Genomic DNA, 27426 nt, shown 5'->3' with positions numbered 1-27426 from the left:
TCCACCCTGGACAAGCTTGTTCCCCTCACTACACGCAGAATCAGGCCTCGACCCCTACAACCCTGGCAAACAGATGACACTAAAATTCTCAAAAAAACAGGTACAACTGACACTCCCCTTATTCAAATCTGCTACTACAGACAAAGTTGCTAAACTCCTTTCTCTCGCCCACCTAACCACCTGTCCCCTGGACCCTATTCCCTCTCAAATGTTACGGTCGCCCCCTGACTCCATCCTACACTCTCTAACCCACATCTTCAATCTCTCCCTCACCTCTGGCATCTTCCCCAATGCTCTAAAACATGCACTGGTCACCCCCATACTTAAAAGGCCATCCTTGGACCCTACCAATCTTAACACCCTATGCCCTATCTCCCCCCTTTCTTCTAAACTCCTTGAACGCCTGGTTTACAACCAACTGAGTGACCACCTCATTAAGAACAACCTTCTTGATCCCCTTCAATCTGGATTTCGCCCTCAACACGCCACAGAAACTGCTGTTTTAAAACTCACAAATGACCTACTAACTGCTAAAACCAACGGACGCTATTCTGTACTGCTACTTCTGGACCTTTCAGCTGCACGGTTGACCACCCCCTCCTCCTCAAAAAACTTTACTCCCTCCGTCTCCATGACTGTGCTCTTCAGTGGCTCTCATCCTACCTATCCCAACGCACCTTCAGTGTCACTTACAATTCTACTTCCTCCACTCCTCTTTCCTTCTCCGTCAGGGTCCCCCAAGGTTCTGTTCTTGGACCTCTTTTATTTTCAATCTACACATCTTCCCTGGGTCAGCTGATAGCCTCTCACGGATTTCAATATCATTTCTACGCTGACGACACACAAATCTATCTCTCCACCTCTCAACTCGCTCCATCAGTCTTCTCACGCATCACTAACTTACTAACCGACATATCTGTATGGATGTCACACCACTTCCTCAAACTCAACTTGTCCAAAACCGAGCTTATAATATTTCCTCCCCCACGTGCCTCTTCCCCTCATTTATCTGTCAAGAGCAATGACACAACCATCCACCCGTCCCCACATGTCAGGGTGCTAGGTGTTATCCTGGATTCTGAACTCTCCTTTCGGCCCCACATCCAATCACTTTCCAAAGCTTGCCGCCTTAACCTCCGCAACATCTCTAAACTACGTCCCTTTCTAACCAATGAAACCACAAACCTCCTGATGCACTCCCTGGTTATCTCTCGCCTCGACTACTGCAACTCCCCCCTCATTGGCTTACCTTTTAAATAGACTATCCCCCCTTCAGTCCATCATGAATGCTGCTGCCAGACTCATCCACCTTACAAACCGCTCAGTGTCTGCTATACCCCTCTATGCCAATCCCTCCATTAGCTGCCACTCGCCCAACGAATTAAATTCAAAATACTAACAATAAGTTACAAAGCCATCCACAACTGTGCCCCCAGCTACATCACCAGCCTAGTCTCAATATACCAACCTAATCGCCCTCTCCGTTCCTCCAAGACCTCCTGCTCTCTAGCTCCCTCATCACCTCCTCCCATATCCGCCTCCAGGACTTCTCCTGAGCCTCGCCCATCCTCTGGAATTCCCTACCCCAATCTGTCAGACTGTCTCCAACTTTATCCACTTTTAGGCGATCCCTGAAAACTTTCCTCTTCAGAGAAGCTTATCCTGCCTCCATCTAACAACTGCACTATGTTCTCCATTAGCTCATCCCCACAGCTATTACCCTTTTGTATAACTTGACCCTCCCTCCTAGATTGTAAGTTCTAACGAGCAGGGCTCTCTGAATCCTCCTGTATTGAATTGTATTGTACTTGTACTGTCTGCCCTAATGTTGTAAAGCGCTGCGTAAACTGTCAGGGCTATATAAATCCTATATAATAATAATAATAATATATTGAGTGGAGCGAGATTAGGACACTTGTCAGGTTTTTATTGCTGTCTGTGTCCCCGTTTAGGGAGATTAACTCTCTCTATTTGTCCTGTTTACCATTAACATTGAAAGGAAAGTCCCAAATTGTGGGTTGTCCCCAGAAAAGTAATGGAGCAGAAGTCTTCCAATGGGGACACTAGGTCAGTTGACCTGGTGGTCACCAAGGAATTCCCTTAATTTTCAGGGATTTCCTCTCAGTTCCTGTCTGGTTATGGGACAGGAAGTGAAGGGAAATCTCCACAATGGGACACAGATGGTGGGGGGGAAAAAAAATCTGCCGGTTATAACCTTTCCTTACTCAATCCAAAATTGGGGGATTGGGGGGAGGGGGGGGAATGGACAGAAAATGTTGCCTATAGTTCCACTTTAGAACAAAAAGATAGATTTTATTTATTTATTTTTTTTAACAGTACATCTGCCTGAGGACAATTAATGTTTCTCAGCTGTCCGATTTAAAATCGTTTTTAGGTTTACTTTAATAATCGGTAAATATTTGAATTGCAATAGCTTGGCCACAGTTACACCTTCATTTATACAAGCCTTACATTTCTGTATAAAAGTCGAGCTTTGAACTGACTTTGATTCATAATGTGATGGATAAGGCTTTATTCTCCAGTAAAGGTGTGGGAAGTGCGTTGACAAATTTTGAGTATTTCAGGAAAAGTAAAGAATTGCATGCTGCTTTTATCTTGTTTTGATATGTGATTTCCAAGGGGAACTTTGGTTTATCCATACTTTCATCATATGTAAATTGTGAGGGCTTTCTGATAGAAAACCCTGCAATTGTTTCCAATTTCTTGCTAGAGGTTGCTCTCTAAGATGGTTAGTTTGGTGCTCACACATTAAATCGAAGTTGTGCTTCTGAGCTCTCAGGTGGCAAGATGTGTGCACAGTTTGTTGTGAACCACATTTGGTTTGCAAACCTGATTTGGAATTCTTGCTTTTGTGTTCCTCAGTAAAGGAGAAGCTGACTGCAGATCCGGACAGTGAGATTGCTACCACCAGCCTACGTGTCTCATTGATGTGCCCTGTAAGTACGGCTTTGTAGTAAGTACATTTATCTTTTCTTTTTATGATCGATGTGTAGAAAATGTTTCTTTTTGTTCAGTTAAGTCTCTTGTTTTTGGTTTGTATTTCTAATGCACTTAAAAAGGAAATTAATTAATCATCTGTTTTAGCAAAGTCTACATGATAAGATTGCATCTGGCTTATTAGCTATACTCAGTAAGTGGAAATATAGTTAAACCAGTCTGTAAATTCAGGCAGTCTTATTGGTGTGTGTTCGTTCATTCGTTCTGTGTTTTGTTTTGGTTTTTTTTTTTTTTTTGTTTTTTTGTTTTTTTCCTTTTTCGAGTCATTATTTTGGACAAAATCTAAAGTAAAGGAAAAATCCCACAATTGTCTGCTTAAAGCCCCGTACACATGGGCCAAATGTCAGGAGACAACGGCCGGTCCAAAAAAAAAATTGTCCTGACATTCGGCCCGTGTGTATTTCGGTCTGTTTGACAGAAGCTGGCCATTCGGCCTGGCTTTTGTTGGACGTGCATGCTGGAAAACAAGCAGCCGACCGACTCCGAATCAGCACTCTCAGCCAATGGTGGAGAGCGCTGATTGGAGTGTTCTGGTGGGGTGGCTGTCCCCCTGTCAGAACACAACAGCTCAGCGGGGGATAATCACTGAACTAACGTCGCATGGTTAGTACAGCAGCTCTGACCGGAGCTGTCAGGTTTTTTTTTTTTTTTTTTTTTTTTCCTGCAACCCGCTGGATTGCACAAAAAAAACTGTAGTGTGTATCGGCTTTAGTTGTGTTCATTGGGAAGCTCGCATCAGATGTCGGGCCCACAGAGATTTAAAAGTTGCACCTCATTCAAGGTAATGTGACCGTGCCTCCTGATAGCTCACCAGCAAGGTTTACTCACCGCTCCACAACCCTTTGCCAACTCTCTGCTAACTCTCTGCTGCAGTTGTGGTGGCCATTGGTGCCTGAGCTTTACCCTGGTGGATGAGGTCGCTGTCCTGCCCCTGTGGAGGTGATAGGCCATTCAAGCCAGAACACTGTCACATGGGGAGGTTACATGCTCCCATATACCAGGGCGGACCACTCCAATAGTTGGGGCGGACCACTCCAATATTTGGGGCGGCCCACCCCCCAATAGTTGGGGCGGCCCACCCCCCAATAGTTGGGGCGGCCCACCCCCCAATAGTTGGGGCGGCCCACCCCCCAATAGTTGGGGCGGCCCACCCCCCAATAGTTGGGGCGGCCCACCCCCCAATAGTTGGGATTTTGACTGTGCAAAGGGGTGGTGACATTGACAGGTTAGTGTTGATAAGGGACTATACCTTGCTGGGTGGGGGTAGGCTGCACTTTTGGTAGGCACAGTCACTCACTCCGCTTGTGGAAGTGATTGCAGCTTCCGAGCCACTGGTATCACTTCCACATGAACACCAACAGTCTGCTTTACAAATGTAAACACACTTCCGGCCGGTAGAGCAGCTGGGACTGTGTTTTTAAAAGTAAGTGTTGGCATCGCTTTAATACGGCACTGGGACTAAAGTGGTTGTTAAAGTCGGTGCCGGACAAAAATTCAACACAAGTTGACCAAGGTGTACGTTTATCAAACAGAGAAGAGCCGAGATCCTGATGATCACGGCTGATCTCTCAGGTGTACCAGTTTATGAAGCTGAGATGAGGAGTGGAGAACATGTTCTTCACTTCTCATGACAGGACACACCCTTCTGTCATTCACTTTTACACAGCTGACCAGTTTATGAAGGTGAGATCTAAAGATCTCACTGGCCATCTCTGTAAAATATTTCCTTCCAGATCCTCCAGCTCAGAGGTGGAGAATACGAGTGAGAAGCTGATGTGCGGAAGGAGGCTTCGCTAAGAGATTTATTTATATAATATGTGTATTTTCTTGTAGGATCCACTTACATCTGAGCAATGCAGAATTGTGCAATTCTTGCCACGTATCCAAATTGCTGTAACATTCTGTCAAAATACGCAATGCATGGAATCCTCAACATGCGTACTCAATGTTCTGTTGTACACTACTACCTATTGTGACACATGATTAGGAGGCTGCGACCTTCACTGTTTAAAGTTGCTACTGTACTTTTTAGGGCCTTGCCCTAAGATTGAAAACTCAATAAAGAAATATATTCACAAAAAAAAAATACGCAATGCAGTTTTGGGTGACATTCATTATTAATGGCACCCCAAATGCAGTTAGCAGACATGCATTTTGCCACACGTCTTGTCATTTGACAAATACGCTACCAACTTGCCAAAATGCGCATTGAAAAAATGCACAATGCTCCATGCCCAAAACATTTTCAATTTGGCTTTTTGGGCCTTTTTTTGTGCGCATTTTGGTACAGATTTTTAAACATGTATTTTAGCTCATTTTTTACCTGCGTTTTAGTGTGCATTCTGGAAACGCATGCAAAATGCATGATATGCTTGCGGTGCCGTTAATGGCATCCCAAAAGTCGCTAGCAAATGTGCTGTTTGCCAAAATATGCATAAAAAGCAAATCAAAATGCACGTTAAGTGTCAAACTACATGCTAAAAGAAGTGCCAAAGTGTGCATAACAAACCACACCAAAATGCATGTTAAAATAACCTGGGCCAAAATGTGTGCTAAAGGTCCAAAAATGTTTTTTAAAAAAGCGTCAAAATGCACAATAAAAAAAGAAAAACTAAATTGGCAATAAAAAAGGGCCAAAACACACATTTAAAGAAGGTGCCAAAATGTATGTAAAAAAAAAAAACTGAGTTAAAAAAAGCTCCAGTGGTGAGTGCTTATTTTTTTCATGTAATTACACGGTCTTTTTATTTTGGTTTTACTTTTAAAACTCAGCTACTCCGGTAATCACACCCGTGCATCAGGAGATCACAGCAGCCCCTCCGCTTTCTATACAGATCTCAGGTGTTCTTAGAGGAAAAACTTCTCCTCTCATCCCCTTCTGAGAACAAGTGTTCTTCGCTTCATAAACAGGGTGCCAGAGGAGAAGATTTTTCTCTGAGAACTGAAATGAGATAAATTATCAATGTTTGATAAACGTACACCCAAGTCAGTAGTTTTGACAATCGATTAAAAATAAAAGGCTGATGCAGTCACTATGTTTTGATGGTTGCACTGTGGAGAGCATAATCAAGTTCATCTTTAACTAGGATTCCTGTGGGCCTCTTGCACATGGTACTAATGCTGGACCATCTGCTTTTTTGGACATAAGTTAACGTACATTCCTAGGGAAATTTAATTGATCTTTATGCTCATATGTGTGCATTTGCGCGTACTGGTGCAAAATACTGACCGGGAACACAGATTTTTTTTTATTTTTTTTTTTACTCAAGAATATGCAACGCTTGTTTACGCAAATAATGGGCTGCATTTTAGATCAGTAAAAAAAAATGAAAAGCTTTTTTTAAGCTGTAATTACCAAGAACAGGACGTAAAAAAAAATGAAAAGCTTTTTTTAAGCTGTAGTGTGCAAGAGGCCTTAATACAGTGGTTATCAAAAGTCTACACACCCCTGTTAAAGTGTCAGGTTTCTGTTTAAAAAAACAATGAGACAAAGATAAATAATTTGAGAACGTTTTCCACCTTTAATGTGACCTATAAACTGTACAACTCAATTGAAAAACAAATCAAAATCTTTTAGGAGGTGGGGGGGAATAAAAAAAATAAAATAATGTGGTTGCATAAGTTTTCACACCCTCTTATATAACTGGGGATGTAGCTGTGTTCAGAATTGAGCAATCACATTTTAACTCATGTTAAATAGGAGTCAGTACGCACTGCCATCATTTAAAGTGCCTCTAATTAACCCCAAATAAAGTTCAGCTGTTCTAGTAGGTCTTTCCTGACATTTTCTTAGTCACATCCTACAGCAAGAGCCATGGTCCGCAGAGAGCTGCCAAAGCATCAGAGGGATCCCATTGTTAAAAGGTATCAGTCGGGAGAAGGGTACAAAAGAATTTCCAAGGCATTAGATATACCATGGAACACAGTGAAGACAGTCATCAAGTGGAGAAAATATGGCACAACAGTGACATTACCAAGAACAGGACGTCCCTCCATAATTGATGAAAAGACTAGAAGAAAACTGGTCAGGGAGGCTACAAAGAGGCCTACAGCAACATTTAAAGGAGCTGCAGGAATATCTGGCAAGTACTGGCTGTGTGGTACATGTGACAACAATCTCACGTATTCTTCATATGTCTGGGCTATGGGGTAGAGTGGTAGACTGAAGCCTTTTCTTACCAAGAAAAACATCCAAGCCTGGCTAAATTTTGCAAAGACACATCTGAAGTCTCCCAAAAGCATGTGGAAAAATGTGTTATGGTCTGATGAAACCAAGGTTGAACTTGTTGGCCATAATTCCAAAAGATATGTTTGGCGCAAAAAAAAAAACAAAAACTGCACATCACCAAAAGAACACCATACCCACCGTGAAGCATGGTGGTGGCAGCATCATGCTTTGGGGCTGTTTTAGTTGAGCTGGAACAGGGGCCGTAGGGAGAGGTAGAGGGAATTATGAACTGTTCCAAATACCAGTTAATATTGGCACAAAACCTTCTGGCTTCTGCTAGAAAGCTTAACATGAAGAGGAACTTCATCTTTCAAAATGACAACGATCCAAATCAGCAAAGTAATGGCTTCACCAGAAGATGAAAGTTTTGGAATGACCCAGCCAGAGCCCAGACCTGAATCCGATTGAAAATCTGTGGGGTGATCTGAAGAGGGCTGTGCACAGGAGAGGCCCTCACAATCTGACAGGTTTGGAGCGTTTTTGCAAAGAGTGGGCAAATATTGCCAAGTCAGGATGTGCCATGCTGATAGACTCATACCCAAAAAGACTGAGTGCTGTAATAACATCAAAAGGTACTTAAACAAAGTATTCGTTTAACCACTCCCCTACCCGCGTATGTACATATGACGTTCACAGATGGGATCTCCCGTCCTGGGTGGACGTCATATGACGGCCTCGGGTTCCCGGCCGCCTAGGGGGCGCTCGGGTCCCGGTGCATGTGCCCGGCGGCCGCGATGTCTGCCAGGCACCCGCGATTGCCCGTTAACCGGGCCGGACCGTGGATCTGTGTGTGTAAACACACAGATCCACGTCCTGTCAGCTCAGAGGAGAGTGATCTGTGTTCCCAGAACGGAGGAACACTGATCGGTCTCCTCCCCTTGAGCGTCCCCTCCCCCTACAGTTAGAAGCATTCCCTAGGAAACACATTTAACCCCTCCCCGCCCCCTAGTGGTTAACCCCTTTACTGCCTGTCACATTTACACAGTAATCAATGCAATTTTATAGCATTGATCGCTGTATAAATGTGAATGGTCCCAAAAATGTGTCAAAAGCGTCCGATGTGTCCGCCATAATGTCGCAGTCACGAAAAAAAATTGCGATCACCACTATTACTAGTAAAAAAAAAAAAAAAAAAAAAAAATTTTTTTAAAAAATGCCATAAATCTATCCCGTATTTTATAGATGCTATAACTTTTGCGCAAACCAATCAATATACGCTTATTGCGATTTTTATTTATTTATTTTTTTACCAAAAATATGTAGAAGAATACGTATCGGCCGAAACTGAGGAAAAAATTTGTTTTTTCTGTTTTTTTAAATTGGGATATTTATTATAGCAAAAAGTAAAAAATATTGTGTTTTTTTTTTTTTTTTCAAAATTGTCGCTCTTCTTTTGTTTATAGCGCAAAAAATAAAAACCGCAGAGGTGATCAAATACCACCAAAAGAAAGCTCTATTTGTGGGGGGAAAAAAGGACGTCAATTTTGTTTGGGTACAATGTCGCACGACCACGCAATTGTCGTTTAAAGTGCGACAGCGCTGAAAAATAAAAATTGGTCTGGGAAGGAAGGGGGTGAAAATGCCCTGTATTGAACCGGTTAAGAGTGTGCACACTTATGCAACCATATTTTATTTTTTTTTTAATTTTTACTTCCCTCCATATCAAAAATTTCAGTTTGTTGTTCAACTGAGTTGTACAGTTTATAGGTCACATTAAAGGTGGGAAAAGTTCTGAAATGATTTATCTTTGTCTCATTTTTTTTACATCACAGAAACCTGACATTTTAACAGGGGTGTGTAGACTTTTTAATATCCACTGTGTATAAAACCGACCATGTCCAAAACTTTCATTCTACAACAGTGATTTTCTAGTGACTGGCTGCTTATAATTGCGTCAGTACTTTTCTCAACTGTACTTAAAAAAAAAAAAAAAAAGAAAAAAAAAAGTGGTTTCACTGTTAATATTTTTAATGTACATTTTAATTCAAATGCAAATGCTAATTTAAAAAAACTGGAGCAAAAAATTGGAGCAGAAAAGGAGAATTTGCCTCTAGGAGAGAGAAAACAGGGAATCTGGTTACAGTAGGTAACTTTTTTTTTTTTTCCTCGTTTTCTCTGCTCCACTTTATGCTCATGTCCCCCAGGGGCAAATAAAGATTTTCATTTTGGTAACACTGTCAAGAGATCCAAAAATTAAAGGTCCACTCCATTTGTAAATAAAAAACAACAAAAATGCATTTCATCCTCTCATACCTCTGTTGAATTTCATGCTCCTGCTTCATAAAGCCCTGTAAATGCTGATATTCTTCAATCCTTCATTTCAATGGCCCTAAAGCCTGGTACACACTACTAGGTTTTTTTTTTGGGGGGGGGGGTTCCGCTCAACCCAGCGGGCTGAATGGAAAAAAGTGACCACTCAGGACCGACCACTTCCGACCCAGTGAAGTTGGCTTTGAGCTAGCGTTGGCCATTTTCGGAAAGTGTCAAAGGTCTGCCCATAACATTCTTTAATACACAAAGTGGTTTTTACTTGTAGCCATCACCTCTCCAAGGAAAGTGTCTGAACACTTTTTGGTTTTGCATAGGGCAAGTTGTTGTTGTTGAGGCCAATGGGCTTTTTTCTTGTCTAAGGTAGTTTCTAATACAAATTATGTATATATTGACATTCAGCCACAGCTCATATGTGTGTATGTGTTTTACCAGTGTCCAATACTCCTGTAGGACGTAGTAGGGTCTAAAGCAACCATTCATAACTCCTAATAAAGCTTCCCTGCTGGGCTGGAGGTTTTTTAACAGTTGTCCTTGGTAGTATTTATTTTTTAATGAGCGTTGTGTTTTTTGTTCCGCTCTCCAGCTTGGGAAGATGAGACTAACGCTTCCTTGCCGAGCAGTCACCTGCACACACCTGCAGTGCTTCGATGCCGCCCTCTACCTGCAGATGAATGAGAAGAAGCCCACCTGGATTTGCCCTGTTTGTGATAAGAAAGCCAGCTATGAAAGTCTCATATTAGATGGGTAGGTATATGTGGGTGTGAGTAGGGACATCTCATACCCGTGCTGGAAGTGTTGGCACAGGCCCTCTTCCTTAGAGAAGCTTTTTACATTATACAGCAAGCAGAGGTGCTAGAGAGGTGTAGCCTCATGTAATGTACATCCACATACGTTATATATTATATAAGCAATATTTGAAATACCTGCTTATGCTTTATAAACCTTTCTATCTAAATGTCAACTTTTTTCCAAATTGTATACAGCTTTTTGAAGTATACATTCTACCCAGTCTTAATTTGCAGCACACATTATCGTACCGTTCTGTTTTACTGTAAACAGCTGCAGATGGAAAATTTCCCATAGGTACAGTGGTTAATCCAGGCATAACAGGATAGATATGAATACATTGTTGTGTGACATATGAGTAGGATTTTTTTTTTTTTTTTTTTTTAATAAACCAGATATAACCTTTCTGATTTTTATGTATTGCGATTTCTCAGGCTTTTCATGGAGATTCTAAACCAGTGCTCAGACGTGGATGAGATTCAGTTTCAGGAGGACGGGTCTTGGTGCCCCATGAGACCCAAAAAAGAGCCGCTGACCTCCCCAAGCACCCAGTATCCACACATTGAAGGTAAAAGCTTCTTCTGAAAGCTATCTATCACCATGCAGGGGCTGAGATTCCTTGTGTGGCCTTTCTGCACAGGTGTCTAGGCCCACGTTCACATTGGGCCGATTTGGCATGCAATTTGACATGATGCCAAATCGGCGGCTATTGCCGGCAATGGCACCGTTCGAATGGGTGCGGCGCCGCAACGATTCCCAAAAGTAGTTCCTGTACTGCTTTTGGCGACTTCGGAGGCTATTTGAATAGACATCTGTGCATGAACCCGCACAGATGTCTTTCAAATCGCCCCAGAAGTTGGACTGCATTGCCGATTTGAAATCAAAATCAAACCCGCATTAAACACTTTGAATGTCTAGCGGTAAAACAGGCAAACCATTAAATGCACAGTTGAAAACCATCTGTGCGAGATTCCTCTCCTGACAAACCAACCCGCACAATCTGTATGGATCACTCTTCCTGAAAGCAGCATGCTTTACTTTTGCACATACCCCCCCCACATATCTTTGTTCATATCTCGCATGCTTTGAGTTCTCGTGTTTTCTATTAAGCGTGACTAAGATAGTAACAGATTTAACACACGTGTAACACACGTTTTGTTCATTCTCTGAATGTTTTGGAACAAATGCTTCTGTCATGACACTGCTTATCGCACTGTTTTGACCCGTTCAAATGTATCTCCAAAAAAAGGTACATTTTTTTTTTTCTCTACTTTGTGTTAATGATTAGCAGACTATATTTTGCACTTGGTTGTGTGTACAAAGTTACTTGTTTACTGTTTTACTTATAGAGTAAAGGGCAACTTCTCTTCTGTGCAAAGCCACTTCGCATGCTCACATTAGGATTATGCATGGTTTTTAGGTATATTTAAAAAAAAAAAAAAGTTGAGCATGGGTGTTGTTGCTACAGCTTCATTGTTAAACCAGCAGACTGGTGGGGTGTCCTCAACCAAGCAACAAAGCTTACACAGCTTAAAGCGATAGTAAACCACAAGAAAAATGAATTTAAAAGTGTGCCTTCTGAAGGTTACATTATGACACTTACCTGGACACCCGGAGCCTTCCAGAGCTTTCATCTTCACCCGGTCTTCATTCCAGGTTTGTGGACTCCGGCTATATGAATGGCCGGGGCTGCGATGAAGTGACGTCACTGGCTGCATGCTGTGTGAATATCTCCTTAAAAAAAAAAGTGTAAGTTTAGGAGATATTCACTGTACATCCAGGTAAGCCTTTATTATAGGCTTACTTGTAGGTACAAGTTAAAAAGTGAACTTCCACTTTAACCTAGTGGACGGCAAGGGTAAGGCTAAATTATGCTGTCTGGCAAGTGGTGTCTGGACAACAAGAATAAAAACAACAAGGGGTGTGCAGTGCTTCACTGTGATTTAATATGCAAAAGTCTTGTTGTGTGAACAAAGTCCCTAAATAAAAATCTGTGACCTTGACTCAAAAGAAATCTGTGTATATCAGGGTAATTTCAACTATGTGTGATGTCTAACCACTCCAGAAAGTAGAAAAAATCCAGCATCAAATACACTTCACCCAATGTATTTGGGAAAGGCCTGTCACAACTGTGCACCTCCACCAATCTAAACCCTAACCAGATGGCAAACAATGATATGCCTTAAGCCTCGTACACACGGTACGATTGTTGGCAGGGGATTGTCTGTTGACAGACCGTTGTCCTAAAATCTTACTGTTAGTACGCTCCTTTTGACAATTGTTGTCCAACTTTCGGCCAACAAATGTTGGATGACAGGCTAGTAAATTTTCAGCGGACAATGGTTTGACATCAGATTTTCTGATGGTCAGTACACAAATCCGTCAAAACTCGAAAGTACAAACACGCATGCTCGGAATCGTTGCTCACCAAACATGAAATTAGCAGAAGGGGCCCAAAGGGTGGCGTTCAAGAGCTGAAATTCCTCGTAGCATGTCACTACCTTCGTGTTTGTGGCACGACAATTGTGTATCGTTAGTATGCAAGACAAGATCCTGACACACGCCCCTTTGGCAAAAATCAGACGCTCGGTTGGCCAACAATCGTACCGTGTGTATGAGGCTTTAGACCGCTGCTATGAAGTGAAGAGTCCTCTAGCTCTGGTGTTTTGATTGAGTGATGGTCCCCAGTGGGATCAAGCACTGTGCAAAAAAAAACCTCACTAACTGGAGCCTAAATGATGCTCATATAGTGTAGTAGTATTTTATTTTTTAAATTGCGTACATAAGCTGCAGGCCCAAAAAAAAAAAAAAATGCATAAAAAGTCACTGCTCCTACCACGAGGATGCGGTGGCGATTGATAGACGGATCCCCTGGGAACATGCGCGGAATGTAGAGGTCTGCTGACGTCATCACCACCACATCCTCGTGGTAGGAGCAGTGGCTTTTTATATCCTCCCCTTTTTTTTGGCCTTATTTGATTATTATTATTTGATACCTGCTCTTCACTCCTGAGAAGGCTCTGTGTTTCCATTGGCACATGGAGTGCAGGCAGGCCCCGCCCCCGCTCTTTCTTCACTGGCTCCCGCTGCTGCCTCTCTGGCCAGTGAGGATAGAGAGAGCCTGCTCTTGTGCACATGGCTGAATAGAGATTGGGCTCAGGCAAGTATTTGGAAGGGGGGGGGGGTTTGCATGTGGAATGTTTTCTTACGTTCATGCATAGAATGCATGAAGGTAAAAAAAACTTGTACCTTTTTAGAAATACGTTCTAAACAGTTGTTTCAAGGTACTTTTCGAACGTCATGCTTGGTCATAAAATGTACTGATGAGAATTTTTTTACTATTCGTTGTATGGCCAGCTTTAGGAGGTTTTGCTGCTTTGGACACGTAATAGGCCAGGAAAGATGTTTTAGTACTTCTTTTGTAAATGTTTACATGGCATGTAAACAAAGACTGTGTTAAGATTTATGGTTGAATATATTTTTATTTAACCATTTTTTTAGAGAAAAGTAGTTGGGGGTACAGAATAAAGAAAAACAGGTAGTATAGACAGTGGTGGTTGAAAGCCACCTTTTACAGTACATAGAATCGATTTATAAAATGCAGGTATCATAATGCAGAGGTTGCAATCAATATCTCAGGTGTATGATTGTGTTAAGATTTAAATGTGCCTGCAAAAATATATTTATTCTATCAGGATTTTTGATAATCTACCATTTTGGTAAATTTTAAAATGAGGTTTAAAAGATCAAGTCCAGTTGATTTCACGATTTGCTAGTAGATATGGATTGAGATTCTAAAGTAAGTTCACCCTTCACAAGCAGCTCTCTTTTCTCGCAGGGTCTGGCCTTCTCAGTAAGATGTACACAATAATAGAGCCCACCGAGACAAAAAGTAAGAACAAGGCGGAGGTCATAGACCTGACCGTTGAGAGCTCTTCAGAAGACGAGGAAGAACCAGCCAAAAAGAAATGTCTTTACATGCCGGAGACGCCCATGCCTCAAACAAAAGGGTGCGCATATTTATTGCAATAATAATCTGCAACGTTTTACAGAGAACCTTCAATTTCTTGTAGCACAATGTGCCACAATGCATACAATCGTAGTACAGCTTGTTTGAGTGGAAACCATTTCAATTACCAGTTTGTTCTTGGACTGCAGGGGAAATCCCATACAGGCGACAAGCAAGCGGATGCAAACTGAGCTTTAAAATGTTGTCAAATATTGCAACAGTGCTAACCACTGACCTACTTTGCTGCTCCATTAGCTTTCTGTAACTCCTTAAAAGTTAGATGTATAGATGAAGCCTGACCGATTTTGTATATACTTTTAATACTGCCATATATCTCTGGATGGTTGCCAATTCATAGCTCTAACTCTTCAAAATTGTGCAACCCATATTCATAAGTATGCAAATAAATGTTGTGCTTTAGGTTGGCCCGTAGGCATGGCCTCTATGTCCTAATGTAATGTGAGTGCCCATATTGCATTGTGGGATACTAGTGAGGCAGTATGCTTGAGCTTCAACCTTTAAGCAGAGTGTAGAGACTGGTATTACTGGCATAGCTTGGCTTTGGTTATGGATTTCACGATAGGCGATTACTGGCAGCCTATGGTGCCTTTTTCGTCACCCCCCCCCCCCCCCATATTCACACTGGACCAGTTTTCTGCTAGTTTTCCTACACCTGACTACATTCAACATGCAGAACTGTACTTTCAGTCGCCTTATACCCTACATCTTATGCTAAACAAAAAGTACACAAGGTGGGTTTTTCATTTATTTATTTTTTAATTAATTTTTATTTTTTTAACACTTTTAGATTGTTTAATTCAGATTTGCATGGTTTGGTCAGAGGTCAGTCGTGTGACTTCTTAAAAAAAAATTGGTTCACTTGTGTACAGTTAGTCTTCAGTATATTCCTTTAAAAACAGCTGCTAATTTCCTGTAAAAGATTGTAAATGTGTGTTGTGTTTTTGTTTTGTTGTTTTTTTGTTTTTTTTTATATGAAAGGGTGTTGACTTATCATCCATCAACTATAAGAATGGGCAAAGTTGGTGGCCTGGAGACAGACTCTCTGCATTCCTCAATGGTGGAGTATTCGGATCCCTTCCGCCATCCTGCCATCAGTGGACTCCCTGCAGACCTCTCAGGTATGTGATATGGCCTATGAACTTCTGGCATTTAGTGTTACTAAACCCAGGAGTCTGCATTCACTATATCTAGTCTCCCACGGTACACAGAACATGGAAATGCAATTATTTTAGTAAATATAAACTGCTAAATACCTTGTCTCATCAGCAGTATATAGCAGTACCTGGTTAATGCTTGTAGGAGTTTTTCGTTCTCCTCTGACTATCCTATGAGACTGCATGACCCCTGTTCCTCTGTCTGGACAGTGCTGATTGGCTCTGTGCTGATCACATGCACCCTCCCAAAAAAAAAAAAAAAATGCTCTAGCAATACACACCAAACTGAGCGTGTGCAGAGTGCTTCCAAGGCTGTTCTAACAGCAAATGGATTGGGGACAGTGAAAGTAGGGGAGGATCAGAAGACAGGATCAAACAGCCTTTTTTACACAATGCGGAGGATTAACCCCTTAGGTTCCACAGTGAGTATAACAAGCATGCTTTACTGCATATACAGATTGATTTTATTGTTGTGGGTTTAGTAACACTTTAATATTTAAGGTTGAAATCCAGGCAAACGGCTAAACACAGAGGCTCCTTCCACCAGTACAGAAAACGCACCCCCGGACAAACAATGCATGTAAATCCTTTTTTTCTGGTCAGTTGTTTCATTGCTAGGAGCCATGTTGCAGGAAGGTCATATCTCTTATGCAGCCCTTGCCCTCTCTCCTTCTTTCAAGGATGGTGCGTCCTTGTCTGTTTTCTGCCCCTTAGCCTCTCCGTCTTTATGGATGGAATGAGGCTTTGGGGGCCTACTCCTCTTTCTGTGCAGACTAGTATAGGGAGATGAATTTTCCCATGATGGACTGTCCTGGTGTGCGTTATCCTTAGTATGGTGATAGGCTAGACATAAAGGGACTTCACATACTTAGAGAGCGAGTCCTATGCTGGTGCATCATTTGCTCTCGAATTGGCATGTGCCAGGGGACTGCCTTGTGACCCACTTCACTTCTGCGGGGTAGCAAGGTTTCCTAGATGCCTCATTTGTCCCACCATACTGCCCCCTAGAATGTTCTGTGCAGCAGTCATCAAACCCCTTTCATGCCACTCGCATAAATAAAATGTTTGAAGTGAACTCTGATGCTGTTCTCATAGCAACTCACTGGTAGGTCCTTTTTATTTTATTTAATTTTTATTACAGGTACTTGTACAGCACCGTCAATTTACGTAGCACTTTACATAGAAGTTGTATACTCGCATCAGTCCCTGCCCAGGAGCTTACAATTTGGGCAGGCTAGTTGGATCCTATCAGCATGTCTTTGACGTATGGGAGGAAACCCATACAGAGAGAACATGCAAACTCCGTGCAGGTAGTGCCGTGGTTGGGATTCAAACCCGGTGACCCTAGCGTGGCTAGGTCAAAGTGCTGCCATTTTTTTTTTTGCCAATAATGGCTCTCTAGCTTTCTATAACCTAAAAGGATCACTAAAGATTAATTTTTTTTTTTTTTAACATACATGTTATACTTACCTCCACTGTGCAGCTCTTTTTGCACAGAGTGGCCCCGAACCTGGTCTTCTGGAGTCCCTCGGCAGCTGTCTCGGCTCCCCCCCACAAGGACTCAACACCTTCATGCGAGCTCCTTCGCATGGTGTTGATTGCTTGTGGGCGCGCTCCCGTGATACAGCCGGCGGCCATAGCTGTATCACTTGGCCCCGGCGCGCCGCGTCATTTGGATGTGATTGACAGCAGTGCGAGCCAATGGCTACGCTGCTTTCAATCCATCCATTGTAACCAATCAACGGCCAGGCTGAGCGGCGAAGAGGAGGTCAGGGGAGAATGCGGGACTTTCGAGGGGTCAGGTAAGTAAAACGAGGGGGCCGGTATTGTCAGATGTTTTTTCACCTAGAATGCATTAAGGTGAAAAAACTTTTACCTTTACAACCCCTTTAAACTTTCTGGGGGTCTCAGAGGCTTTCTGTACCCCTCCCTCCCTAAGCCCTGATTTCACTAGAGCGCCTTCCTTCCTGTGGAGCCTTCACAGGCTTTGTGTGTGTGATAGCAGTGTACAGGCAAAGTTTTTTTTTTTTGTGTGTTTTGTTTTTTTTTTTGTTTTGTTTTTTTGTTTTTCTTTACCTGTATCAAGCATTGCAATTCACAGCTGTCACTGATGACATGCAGACACTCTCCCATGCACACCCTTGGGCTCTGAAGTCTTCACAGTCATCAGCCAGGTACCCTGGTGATGGCCGGACTAAGAGGGGTGGGGGGGCGCACGGCAGTGCAGGATACTGGGTACAGAACGCTTCCGACACTCCTGGAAGGTTGGCGGTTGAAGAAAGCGACAGTGTTGTTACTGATAAAGGCATAATGAATCGCCAAAAGGAGGGGTAGCATCACAACATGTTCATTTTTAAACTTTTCATTTATGTTTTCTGCCTATAAACTTGATGACGTCTCCTTGAGCAATACACCTTGGCTTGGCTCCTAGCTCATTATTAGGCAAGGAAGGAAGAGCAGCAGCAGACTGACGAGTCATAACTCGGCTTGCTCTTCCTGTTAGAACGTTCTTGTCAGCACAAGCGCTGATGTCAAGACGGATTATGGAAGGAGGTAGAAAGGCTAATCGTCAACTTGAAGCTGGATGATTGTCATCTGCATTTACTGAGAGAAAATATTTCCTTTTGTGGCTTTTTACTTGAACTATTTTTGTGCGAGTTTGACAGGTATGCCTCAAGTCATTCCTAAACTTTATATCTGAAGAATAGAGGTATTCTACAGCAGCTGGAAAGCTTTCCCATTTCATATACTAATTAAAGCTGAAAAGTTTAAATGCACAGGCGACATACATTTCTATTATCTGCCAAGGATTTCGATTCCTGATCAGCCAGTGTTAGGATTTTTTTATAGTCCTGTCACAAAGCCACTTACACTGTTAGTTCTAGACTGTAGAAGGAATACAGTTCTAGACTGTAGAAAAGGTTTGGTGGTGTCCTCCACCCCATCCCTAGCCTGCTCCCAGTGTTGCTCTACCCTCTCCCAGTTTTGTGGGGTACACACCATTTATTTATTTTTTTTGTGTTCGTACGGCGATCTGTCCGTTCATTTTTTAATTTTTTTTTTATTCAGCCCAGCCAATGTTAGTGTGGCGTAAATAACAAAATATGTGCACAAATGATCAGTGCAATAATATTATGAATAAATATTCCAAGTCCAACATAGTGAAATAAATGGGTATATAAAAGTGAAAAAAAATATATAATGTGAGTCTCATAACACAAATCCCAATAATGGGAAAATATGTGGATACTCTTATCAGAGCAGATGGACCCGGATGTCAGCGCCACCGAATCATAAAAGCTTGGACAATCGGATCAGTGGCTCTCTCAGATGGAGGTAGAAGCCCGGGTTCTCCAAGGATGTCTTCAAACGACGAACTCCCCGCACTTAGCTGGTGTATTCTGACAAGGGGGCTGCTTCTGCTCACCCAAATCCCCCCCCCCCCCCCCCCATAATCTCAATCGTTGTGAGTAGAGGTCGACCGATATGGGTTTTTCTCTGGCCGATGCCGATATTTAGAAATCGCGGTGGCCGATATATGATGCCGATTTTTTTGGGCCAATATATTAGGCCGATTTTTTAAATTTATTATTTATTTCCCTTCATCTCATAAAATCTAACAGTTAGACCCCTTTCACACTGGGGCGTTTTTTAGGCGCTTTTGGGCTAAAAATAGCGCCTGTAAAGTGCCTGTAAAACGGCTCCCCTACAGTCTCAGTGTGATATCCCGAGTGCTTTCACACTGAAGCGATGCGCTGGCAGGATGTTAAAAAAAAGTTCTGCAAGCAGCATCTTTGGAGCGGTGTATACCACCACTCCTGCCCATTGAAATGAATGCGCACCGCTGCCGAAGCGCCTGCAAAGCGTTTCGGCAGCAGCGCTTCAGGGGCACATTTAACCCCTTCCTCGGCCGCTAGCTGGGTTATAAGCGCCCCGCTAGCAGCCGAATAGCGCCGCTAAAATGACGGTAAAACTAACAGTGTTTTACCGTCAACGCATGCCCGCTCCAGTGTGAAAGCAACCTTAAGTAATAAGTGATACAGAAATTTTTTTACATTTATTAAACAAAACAAACCTCCAATCAGTTCACTTGTATGTATAATTTAGATTAAAAAAAAATAACTATATCTTAAATATTAAATACACAAAAACAGGTATTCCAAACTTTTGGACGAAAAAAAATGGGCTAACTTTACTGCTTATTTTTTTTTTTATTTCATTAGTGTATTTTTTCAAAAAAAAATTGCGTTTGAAAGACCGCTGCGCAAATACCGTGTGACATAAAATATTGCAACAACCGCTATTTTTTTTTTTTTTTTTTTTTTTCTTGCCACTTCAGAAAATTCTTAGAGAGACTAATTCAGCTTTCTCGCTCATAAGTATCTCTTCTTATCTCTTCATCACTGTGGCGTATTTATTTTTATTTCCACGGGGGTTCAAGACAGGGGTTTACATAGAATAATTATATAAAACTTAGCCTCACCTATTAAGGCGTAACCCCTAATTTTCCTTCTCTAAAATTTTATCTTTATTTATGAAACTCTCTGTTTCACCTATCTAAAAGCCGAGAAAAAGAAAAGGCAAGAAAACCGTACACGTGTATATATATATATATATATATATATATATATATATATATAACCCCTCCCCTCCCTCCCCCCTCCCACCCCTGTGCACTGCCCATGGTCTTATTTAGTGGGTAGTTACATCTTGATTTTTTCCGCATAACTCCATGTTTTTTTAAACTCCTTCCAACATTTCCAATTGTCTGCTTCTCTCTTTTCCTCCTTATCCAAAGAAAACTGCTCCATGGCGTGGGTCTCTTCCACGGCATTTATCCAGTCCCACACCTCTGGACTTTCTTTTCCCCACCAGTTTTTGGGGATTAATCTTTTTGCTGCATTCAATAGATGTGGAACCAGAGATGTTTTATATTGTTTCACACTTCCTTCTATGCCGTGGAAGAGAACCACCCATGGGTCCTCCTTCACCTCTATTTTTGTAATCTCCTTTATCAAACTCAAGATTTTTTTCCAATATTTCCTAATTACCGGGCAATTCCACCATAAGTGAGCCATAGTGCCCATCTCTCCACATCCCCGCCAGCACTCTGCCGATTTCCCCTGTTGGAATTTACTCATCCTATCTGGCGTTGCGTACCACCTTGCCATGCATTTATAGTTCATCTCGGCCGTTTTTGTATCTGTCGCTGAGCTATGGGCTAGGCGGAGCATTTTATTGATCGTGTTCGTGTCTTTTTGTGTTCCCAACTCCTTTTCCCAATTTCTGATGAATGTGGGTACCTCTGCTTCTTCTGCTTTTAATAATAGTTTATATAGCTTAGATATTGTATTTTTTGTCTTTTCCGCGCAACATAATTTTTCTAATTCTGTCAAGTTTTCTCCAGATCTTATTGGTTGAGGTAAGTTTTTCACGAAGCGATCTAGTTGCATGTACCTCCATTCATCTATCACCCATGTGTCTGTGTTTTCTTTCAATTCAGCTATTGTGACTATTTTCCCTTTTTTAAGTATTTCTCTGAGCTGTACTTTATCTTTTTTTATCCAGTTCCCCCCTATATCTCTTTTCCCTGGTGCAAAATATTCATTCTCCTTTAATTCTATCAGAGGAGAATTAAAAGTCTTATCTAACTGTTTATATGCTACCTCCCATGTTTTTAAAACTATTTTTGTTAAACCGTGTGTTTCCTCATCTACCGTTCTGTGACTCGGAGGGTTCCAAATTATAGATCCTAAACGTGATTTACTATAGTGATTCTCTATATTCACCCATCTTTTTTCTTGGTTCTCCCTAGCCCATTCTATTGCTCTTGACATAATTATTGCTTTGTAATATTTTAGGATATCTGGGACCGCGAGGCCTCCTTTGGCTCTATCTTGTTTTAGTGTCTTGAGAGATATTCTTGATCTTTTGTTCTTCCATATTATGTTAGAGATTATTGATTTCAGCTTTCTAATATATTCCTGTGGGAGTCTAATGGGCAGCATTTGGAATTTATACGTGATCTTAGGTAAGAGGACCATCTTTATGGCGTTAATACGCCCCATCCATGAAAGAGGTTTTATCTGAAGTTTTTTCCCTTCCCTCCTTATTTCCTCTAAGAGATGGATATAGTTTTTCCTATATAACTTTTCCGGGGAGTTCGAAGCAACAACCGCTATTTTATTCCCTAGGGTCTCTGCTAAAAAAATATATATATATAATGTTTGGGGGTTCTAAGTGATTTTCTAGGAGAAAATACAGGATTTTTACTTGTAAGCAATAAGCGTCAGAAAAGATTTAGTCTTTAAATGGTTTAAACTGAGAACTTCTACACACAGGGTTCAGTCTATTGATAAAAGAACCTGAAGAGATACAATGTATCTTCTTATCAGACTTGGCAGGCTGCCCAGGGAGGAGAGAATCCTCTCCACAGATAATGTCAGGCAACTTGCATTGACTTCTATTACAGAAGTCATTTGCAAGTCCCGCTGAAGTTATAATCTGCTTTTTTTTATCAGCACAATCGGCCGATTAAGTAAAAAAAGCCAAATATCGGCCGATATATCGGTCGACCTCTAGTTGTGAGCCCGGCTTATGTTGGATGTAGCTGTACCTGCCGAACCGACTGTTTTCGGCTCATGTGTACCCAGTCTTACTCCTGCTGTACAAGAGATTGCAAGAAGCTGATGTCTAGTCAAATGTACTCTATTTAATTATGTTTTTAATATTTGCACCGCAAAAAGTGACCTAGGTATAAAAAGTTAAGAATTACTCTTTGTCCATCTTTCTCCAGATCTGGACTTTCTCCCTTTAGCTCCAGTTCCTTCTCAGGTAAGTTCCAATATTTGCTCGGACACGTGTTCTTTCTCTGAGAATAGATGTGATAGGACAGATTACAAACTTGCCATACAAATGTATTTTCTCATTATTACTATAACCCCTTCCCGCCGCCTCCCAGCCCTTTAAAGCGGTTGTAAACCGTTGTACTTTTTTTTTTTTTTTTCCTACAAGGTAAAGGCACTGCATACTAGCACATTATGTGAAACTTGCCTCAAAACGAAGCCTTCCAGTGATGCAATGTCATTGCTGGAGATGGCGTCCATGTTCACCCGGTCTTCCTTCCATGTTTGCGGACTCAGTCTCTGTGACTGGCCAAAGCCACGATGACATCACTCATGCGTGCGGAAGCCAGCGGTCACGGCACGAGCGGCCATTCCTTCAGAGCGCATACCACAGTGATGTCACTGGCTGCATGTACAGTAAATATCTCCTAAACGGTGCAGGTTTGGGAGATATATTTACACTACCTATAGGTAAAACTTAAAGATGGAAGTTTACTTCCTCTTTAAGTGGATCTAAATGCCTGGAGGCGGACATTCCCATCATATGACAGCTGTGATTGACAGTCACAGTGGTCACATGATCGTAAAACGCCCAATTGCACTCATGCATCGTGAGCTTTCCGGTACCCATTAATTACTTACACAGGAAGCGTGCTCTCAGCACAATAAAGTGTTTACCTAGGGCCACGCCTATATGCAGGCGCTCGGCATTAAAGCCAACCAGCCATATATGCGCCAGGTCGGCGGAAAGTGGTTAACATAAACAGTAGTTGGCAGGGGTATAATTTTCCTCAACCTACTCTAGCCAAATGCCCAAGACTTGCCTGCGTTTGTTGTGCTTTACAGTATGTGGAGGAAGAAAACACATTTTATAGCCTGCAAAGAAAAGTCCAGCCATGCAAAGCTATCCACATCTTGGTAGTTTTGAGAGCTGGCCTCACAATGTTGTGACGAGTTTTTGTACTGTATGTGCTGTGGTCGGTCTACTAAAAAGTCCCAGGAGTTAATTATTTGGGTGCTCAAATTAAGTGATATTCATTCAGTAGAGTCTATTTAAAAAAAGTTATTTGAGGGCAAAGGTCAAGTGACTGAGGCCTAGGATGTGGTAAAATTAAAAATTAGAGACCGGGCATAAAAATAAATATCTTAAGGAGCAGGTGGAGTCTGTAGTGAACGAATGAATGATTTGTAAAGCGCAGGAAATTCGCACTGAATCGCCTCAAGGTGCTAGATACATTCTCTGTTGTCAGCTTAGTGTAGGGGAGCTGCTAAGTAACTTCTGAGAGGGGGAGCTGAGCTGTGCCGTTACTGCTGGAAGGGGGAAGCTGAGCTATTCAGATCCTGTCCACATGCTCACTTTAACTAAAACCTGTCCCAAACCCAGACATTTCGGACTGAGCAAAGGCTGGTAAATACATAGGCAGATGTTGCATTCAGTAAATGCTGCATGTCCAGAGTCAGAGATCAGGCAGCTAAAGATGTATGCAAATTTCTTCTTTTTCCTGTAAAGTAAAGCTTGGCCCCACCCCTCTCATGCCTCCAGTCTGGTCATGCAGCTGTCCATCATATTTACAGATTAGCATAGGGGATCATGAGGGGGTGCAGTTAAGCACTCCTATTCATAAGTGGGAATTTCAGAGACCTGGTTCAACAGCTCTCATGATTGGCTGGCAACCATTCAAGGGTGTACCCTTTATCGCAGGGATAGAGAGGGTAATGGGGGAGTGGTATGTCTATATATCAAGAATAATGTACAAGTGAATGTGAGAGATGAGATCACTGAGGGGGCTAGGGAGGAGGTGGAATCCTTATGGGTAGAGCTCCAAAGGGATGAAGCTAAGGGGAAAATAATACTGGGAATATGCTATATGCCCCCTAACCTGAGGGAGGAGGGGGAGCCGGACCTCCGATCACAATTTGGATTAGCAGCAAAGGTGGGAAGTGTTATCATAATGGGGGATTTTTATTATCCAGACTGACCTTATTATCTCTGGAGAAGAGACGCTTGAGAAGGGATATGATTTCAATTTAGAAATACCGTACTGGTGACCTCACAACAGGGATAAAACTTTTTCATGGAAAGGAGTTTACTAAGACACGTGGCCACTCGTTAAAATTAGAAGAAAAGAAGTTTAACCTTAAACTGCATAGAGGGTTCTTTTACTGTAAGAGCGGTGTGGTGGTCTCAGCGGGGAGCATCGATCGTTTCAAAAAACTATCACACACATAGGTTGGACTTGTGTCTTTTTTCAACCTCACCTACTATGTAACTATGAAATATGCATATAACTTCAGTGGCGTGTAACTCTGGATATACGGATGGTTTTGATCTGCAGGTTTCTTAATAACCCATATGCTCCATTTGTCTTGTTTAGTTTGGAGTGTGTATGTGTGAGTACACCCCTCACATTCTTGTAAATATTGTATTATATCTTTTCATGTGACAACACTGAAGAAATGACACTTTGCTTCAATGTAAAGTAGTGAGTGTACAGCTTGTATAACAGTAAATTTGCTGTCCCCGATGGGGCGTGGCTTGATGGTGGAGCGAGCCGACGTGGAGGGACACCGCTCCAGCTCACGAACAGCATCCTGCACTAATTCTGGGTCCCTTCTCCTTTGGACCGGCACCAAACTCTTCCCCACAGTCGTGGGCACACTCCAGGCTGGCGTCCATGGTGAAATACAGGCCACCCCCGGCGGGACAACTTGCCTGTTTCAGATGAAAAGATGGCGCCGCAACCCAGGCAGAGCCGCCTGACATGCTGCAGCTGTCCTCCTCCTCTCTCAAACAGCCTACAGCTCTGGTGAGTGAAACCACCCCTGCTCTATTTGATACCCAGCCAGACTCCCTGCAGCCCCTGCTGAGCCTACACTGGCCACTATTATGCTGGCTATACAGGACTGCAAGGCCTCCCTTTCTATCCAGATAGCATCTATCCACATGGACTTTATGGCAAAGAACTCTCTGAGGATTTGAAAAAATGAATTGGCCTAGGCTATAAACTGAAGCTGAGCTGCAACACGGTGGCCAAGACCTTACAGCGGTTTAACAGGACAGGTTCCCTTCAGAACAGGCCTCGCCAAGGTTGACCAAAGCAGTTGAGTGCACGTGCTCAGCGTCATATCCAGAGGTTGTCTTTTGGTAAATAGACGTATGAGTGCTGCCAGCATTGCTGCAGAGGTTGAAGGGGTGGGGGGTCAGCCTGTCAGTGCTCAGACCATACGCCACACACTGCATCAAATTGGTCTGCATGGCTGTCACCCCAGAAGGAAGCCTCTTCTAAAGATGCACAAGAAAGTTTGCTGAAGATAAGCAGACTAAAGGACATGGATTACTGGAACCATGTCCTGTGGTCTGATGAGACCAAGATAAACTTATTTGGTTCAGATGGTGACAAGCGTGTGTGGCAGCAACCAGGTGAGGAGTACAAAGACAAGTGTGTCTTACCTACAGTCAAGCATGGTGGTGGGAGTGTCATGGTCTGGGGCTGGATAAGTGCTGCCGGCACTGGGAAGCTACAGTTCATTGAGGGAACCATGAATGCCAACATGTACTGGGACATACTGAAGCAGAGCATGATCCCCTCCCTTCAGAGACTGGGCCACAGGACAGTATTCCAACATAACGACCCCAAACACACCTCCAAGACAACCACTGCCTTGTTAAAGAAGCTGAGGGTAAAGGTGATAAACTGGCCAAGCATGTCTCCAGACCTAAACCCTATTGAACATCTGTGGGGCATCCTCAACCGGAAAGCGGAGGAGCGCAAGGACTCTAACATCCACCAGCTCCGTGATGTCGTCATGGAGGAGTGGAAGAGGACTCCAGTGGCAACCTGTGAAGCTCTGGTGAACTCCATACCCAAGAGGGTTAAGGCAGTGCTGGAAAATAATGATGGCCACACAAAATATTGACACTTTGTGCCCAATTTGGACATTTTCACTTAGGGGTGTACTCACTTTTGCTGCCAGTGGTTTAGACATTAATGGTGTGTGTTGTTATTTTGAGGGGACAGAAAATTTACACTGTTATACAAGCTGTACACTCACTACTTTACATTGTAGCAGAGTGTAATTTCTTCAGTGTTTCACATGAAAATATTTACAAAAACTCAATTGCTAGCCATTTAAAAGTGAAAGCACTCGCCCAGCAGGTTTTTTTTTTTTTTTTTTAGTAAACTTTTCCTATAAGATATATGGGCTGCCCCTGCCTAGATGCCTGTTATATTGCTTTTACCTTTTTTAATTGTTGCTAGGCCATACTGCTGCCTTCTTTGATCTGTAGTATATCGCTGTGATGGTAGGTGGAGTGTAATATTATCACTATGACGATGTTTTATTCTTATAAGTACCATTTATTTCAAGCAGTACTATCACCCTATGTTTTTGGATAGTCTCAAGTCAGCTCTCCAAGCCAGGTCCACTCATGGCAAAGCCAAAACCTCGAACAGCCCCCTTGAAGAGCCCAGCAGCGAAGAGTCAGGTGAGAGGAACATCATACAGGGGCCGAAGGAGCTCTGACCAGACCCAAGCCCATCTCAATGCCTCCAAAAAAAAATAAAAAATCTCTTATTTATTGGTTTTGTGTACAGAAAAAGACTTGAGAAGAGTGATCTATATATTATTGTTTGCTGTTTGGAGCCAGCGCAGTTCGGATAGAATTAGATTTAGGTGGATTCCGCCACCATTGGTTTTGTTTTATGATCTGCGAGTTGCACATTGTTAGATTATGTAAATATCATGCACTAAATAGAAATTCAGTGTAAATAAGTATTTTTATAAAATATTCCTTCCAAAACCTGTGTCAAGTGTCTTCCTTTTATTCAAGAATGAGATGTTTTGCAAATACATGGAATCCGAAATGGCAAGCAAACATTTAAATTACACCCCCCCCCCCCCCCCCCCAAAAAAAACAACTATTGTTCATGTCTAAAAATTGCCGTCCTCTGGTGAGGATGTATTTTGTCTGTATTGAGACCATTTACTCATTGAATTGTACCTGGCATTCAAGTCGGTTGATTTCAGTGCGGCTACCTCACAGGTTTATTACCACCAATAGGAGTGATGAATGTTGATCTACAGTTCTACACC

The 27426-nt window shown here is 42.3% G+C and overlaps 1 protein-coding gene across 3 annotated transcripts in view; it reads left to right on the top strand.

The window, feature by feature from the left end:
- Positions 1–27133, top strand: part of PIAS2 (protein inhibitor of activated STAT 2) — a 65328-nt gene extending 38195 nt beyond the window's left edge. The window contains exons 8-14 of one of the 3 annotated variants that reach the window (XM_073618927.1): positions 2884–2957; positions 10101–10261; positions 10738–10871; positions 14142–14313; positions 15312–15451; positions 22284–22321; positions 26701–27133. In XM_073618927.1, the coding sequence (XP_073475028.1) occupies positions 2884–2957; positions 10101–10261; positions 10738–10871; positions 14142–14313; positions 15312–15451; positions 22284–22321; positions 26701–26856 (875 nt within the window). In that variant the 3' untranslated portion in view covers positions 26857–27133. The remainder of the gene's footprint in view (positions 1–2883; positions 2958–10100; positions 10262–10737; positions 10872–14141; positions 14314–15311; positions 15452–22283; positions 22322–26700) is intronic. The other 2 variants (XM_073618944.1, XM_073618935.1) reach the window with 2 other exon arrangements.
- Positions 27134–27426: the final 293 nt, after the last annotated feature.

The sequence above is a fragment of the Aquarana catesbeiana genome, linkage group LG01 (assembly GCF_042186555.1).
Source record: "Aquarana catesbeiana isolate 2022-GZ linkage group LG01, ASM4218655v1, whole genome shotgun sequence".
Taxonomy (NCBI): Eukaryota; Metazoa; Chordata; class Amphibia; order Anura; family Ranidae; genus Aquarana; species Aquarana catesbeiana.
Note: the sequence above shows the minus strand (reverse complement) of the source record. Positions and strands in the feature narration are given on the sequence as shown.